General features: G+C 41.2%; 1 protein-coding gene across 1 annotated transcript; it reads right to left on the bottom strand.

Moving 5' to 3' along the window:
* Positions 1 to 204: 204 nt before the first annotated feature.
* LOC141022015 (uncharacterized) lies at positions 205 to 2,381 on the bottom strand. The gene is made up of 5 exons (XM_073497890.1): positions 2,018 to 2,381; positions 1,847 to 1,905; positions 917 to 1,337; positions 707 to 825; positions 205 to 615 (listed from the first exon to the last, which is right to left on the bottom strand). Exons 1-5 carry the CDS (start codon positions 2,379 to 2,381, stop codon positions 205 to 207), a joined length of 1,374 nt encoding a protein of 457 aa, XP_073353991.1.
* Positions 2,382 to 2,825: the final 444 nt, after the last annotated feature.

The raw sequence follows: 2,825 nt of genomic DNA, 5'->3' as shown, positions 1-2,825 counted from the left end.
AGTCCAGCAATACATATTACATAGTAAGGTCATAAATAACCATAGCTTTGCATAGTTGCATCATTGCATGACAAAGCAAAATAGGAAACTAGCAAACAGCACGCATAGTGGTTCATAGTTCTCTCACAAGTCACAACTGAAATAAATAGCTAGCAAACATAAAAAAGCACACATAGTGCAAAGCATTGAAGGCTTGAAGCCCCATTAAGGCTCCATCGGGTCCCCCTCCTCATCTTCATTGGCACCTTGTATCACCCCATCATCATCGGACTCGAAGTCTATGTCATCCTCATTGACAAGCCCGTGATCAGATTCTTCCCCATCGGAAACAAATTCTTCCACTTCATGAAGTTCTCTCACTCTTGCACTTCTACGTAGCTCAACAAACTCGGAAGCTCCCATTGCATCAACCTCCTCCGCATCAACCTCCTCCGCAGCATCAACGTAAGAACCTTCACATATCCAATCTTGTGCCATGGAAGCATCTTCACCAAGAAGAACATCACAAGATGAGGAGTACTTCTTCCTCTTGTCTATCATTCTTCCATTGAATTGAATATAAACTAGATCGTCCCTACGATGCACGTCTAGTTTATTTCTCCTCTTTGCATCCACCTAAAAATTGCGAAATGAAGCTTAGTGATTTACATTCTGTCAAAAAAATAATATACGGATCAGATTTGAGTATTTGCAAGTTGAGACTTACTTGTTCAAAAACACTCCAATTTCTTTCACATCCGGATGAACTTGTAGTCAAGTTGAGTATCCTCAAAGAAATGTGCATCAATGTAGGAGTTTGTAGTCCATAAGTTGCCCACCACTCCCCTACATTTGAAGGAAAAATACAAAGTATTATGCATCAGCCCAAAAAATTCAAAATTGCAATATGACAATATTATCTTGGGAACAAGCTTACCGGCATTGAAATTTGCATTGCTAATTGCTTTGGTGGCAGCAACCTTCCCAAACATGCCTTCCTTCTTTTTAAATTTGGGCAAGTCAATGTTAAGCACTTTGTTTTGCTTCTCATCATCATCGAGATAAAATTGCTCAATAACTTCCATCAAGCCGGACATGACTTCCACATCGGTAAAGATGCTTGTGGTAGCATAACTATAATATGGATTCAAGGCATATGCAGCCATGTGCAATGGGGTATCTAGCCTCCCATTCATCTTGCTCTCCATGGCCGTTGTGATCGCCTTATAGTCCTTGTCCGAATTATCAACCGCAACCAATATTGCTTTCTTTGCCTCTATTATTTCTCCGTACATAGAGGCCATGGACTGTCCATCGCCATCAGCCAACCGAAGTATCTTCACCAATGGCTCAAAAACCTTCCATTCCAAGTTTCCAACATACCCAAGCATAAGTGCACAACATTAGTATTCAATATATACACATGCATTCCAACATACACAAGCACAATTTGAAGTTTAGTAAACAATACCTTAATGCAAAGAGACACATTTTTCCAAAATGCCCTACTCATTATAGCGGCATGAGCCACCTTCCCTTTCTTTGTTCTCGTGTGCTTGCATCCTTCCCAAGTATCACTACAACACATTTCCTTTAGTTGCTTCCTCTTAGCATCAAGACTTTGCAAGGTAAGAAATGCCGAAGCAAATCTAGTCACCCCCGGTCTAACAATGTCTCTCTTTTTTGTATAGGACCTCATCAAGGCCAATGTAGTATGATGTGCATAAAGGAAAGTAGTCATTTCTTTGGCTTTGGTTATTGTAGAACCAAAATGCTTCAACTTTGCAACCGCTTCTACCATCAAGTTGATCGTGTGAGTTGCACACGAGGTCCAAAATAACTTGGGCCTTTTATCTTTCAACATCACCTTTGCTCCCATGTTGTTTGAAGCATTATCCGTGACTACTTGCACAACATTTTCAGCACCTACAAAACACAATAAGCAAGTAATTTTCAGCAAGTAATAAGCAAGTACTAAAATTCAGCAAGTAATAAACTTGAAAAAAACGAATGAGAGCAAGTTGAAGATGATTCATACCTATTTTCTCAATGCATTCATCCACATAATTGAAAATGTATAGACTTGTGTGTGCATCGGCCGACGCCTCCTTTGATCCAAGATAGACGGTCACCAACTTGCAATGCACGCACAAGTTCATGATGCTCCTCTTTTTGTTGTCCGTCCAAGCATCAGTCATGACAGAGCACCCTGTATCCGCCCTCTCGACCTCATGTGGCTTCAACAAATCCCTAGTCCTTTCCACCTCCTGCACCAACATCTTCTCCCTGATCATATATTCCAATGGTTGCTTCCAATCAGGACCATAGCGACCAAGAGCCTCACAAAACTGTTTGAAATCATCATCATTGATAGCATTGAAGGGTACATTTTTCTTGTACATCCATCTAGCCAAATATTGCCTAACTTTGTAGCTTCTTTCCTTATCAACACTATCATTTATAGTCTGCTGTTTTTTTAGATTTCAACGGGATCGAAGGATCAATTGGTGCAAGATATTGATCCATTGCCCCCTTCTTTGGAGTACCTTCACCAACTTCATTCAGCTGTTCTTGATCATCCTCGTTGACCTCTATGGTGACTGCAGCTTTAACTTCTTCTTCACGCTTTTGCTTTGCCAATTTCTTCCTCCTTGGTGCCTCGTGTGATGCAAAAGCTCGAGTAATCTGATCTTGTGTAGCTTGCATACAGCTGGTCACAGCGCCTTTGATCTGCCCAATGTGCTCCTTCATCCTAGTGACCCCTCCCGACATAACTTTTCCACAAAGCTTGCACTTGAGCCTTTGAGGATCACTAGGATCAATCAACCTGGCAAACTCCCAAGCCA

This window comes from Aegilops tauschii, chromosome 4 (assembly GCF_002575655.3).
Source record: "Aegilops tauschii subsp. strangulata cultivar AL8/78 chromosome 4, Aet v6.0, whole genome shotgun sequence".
In the NCBI taxonomy this organism is placed as follows: Eukaryota; Viridiplantae; Streptophyta; class Magnoliopsida; order Poales; family Poaceae; genus Aegilops; species Aegilops tauschii.
Note: the sequence above shows the minus strand (reverse complement) of the source record. Positions and strands in the feature narration are given on the sequence as shown.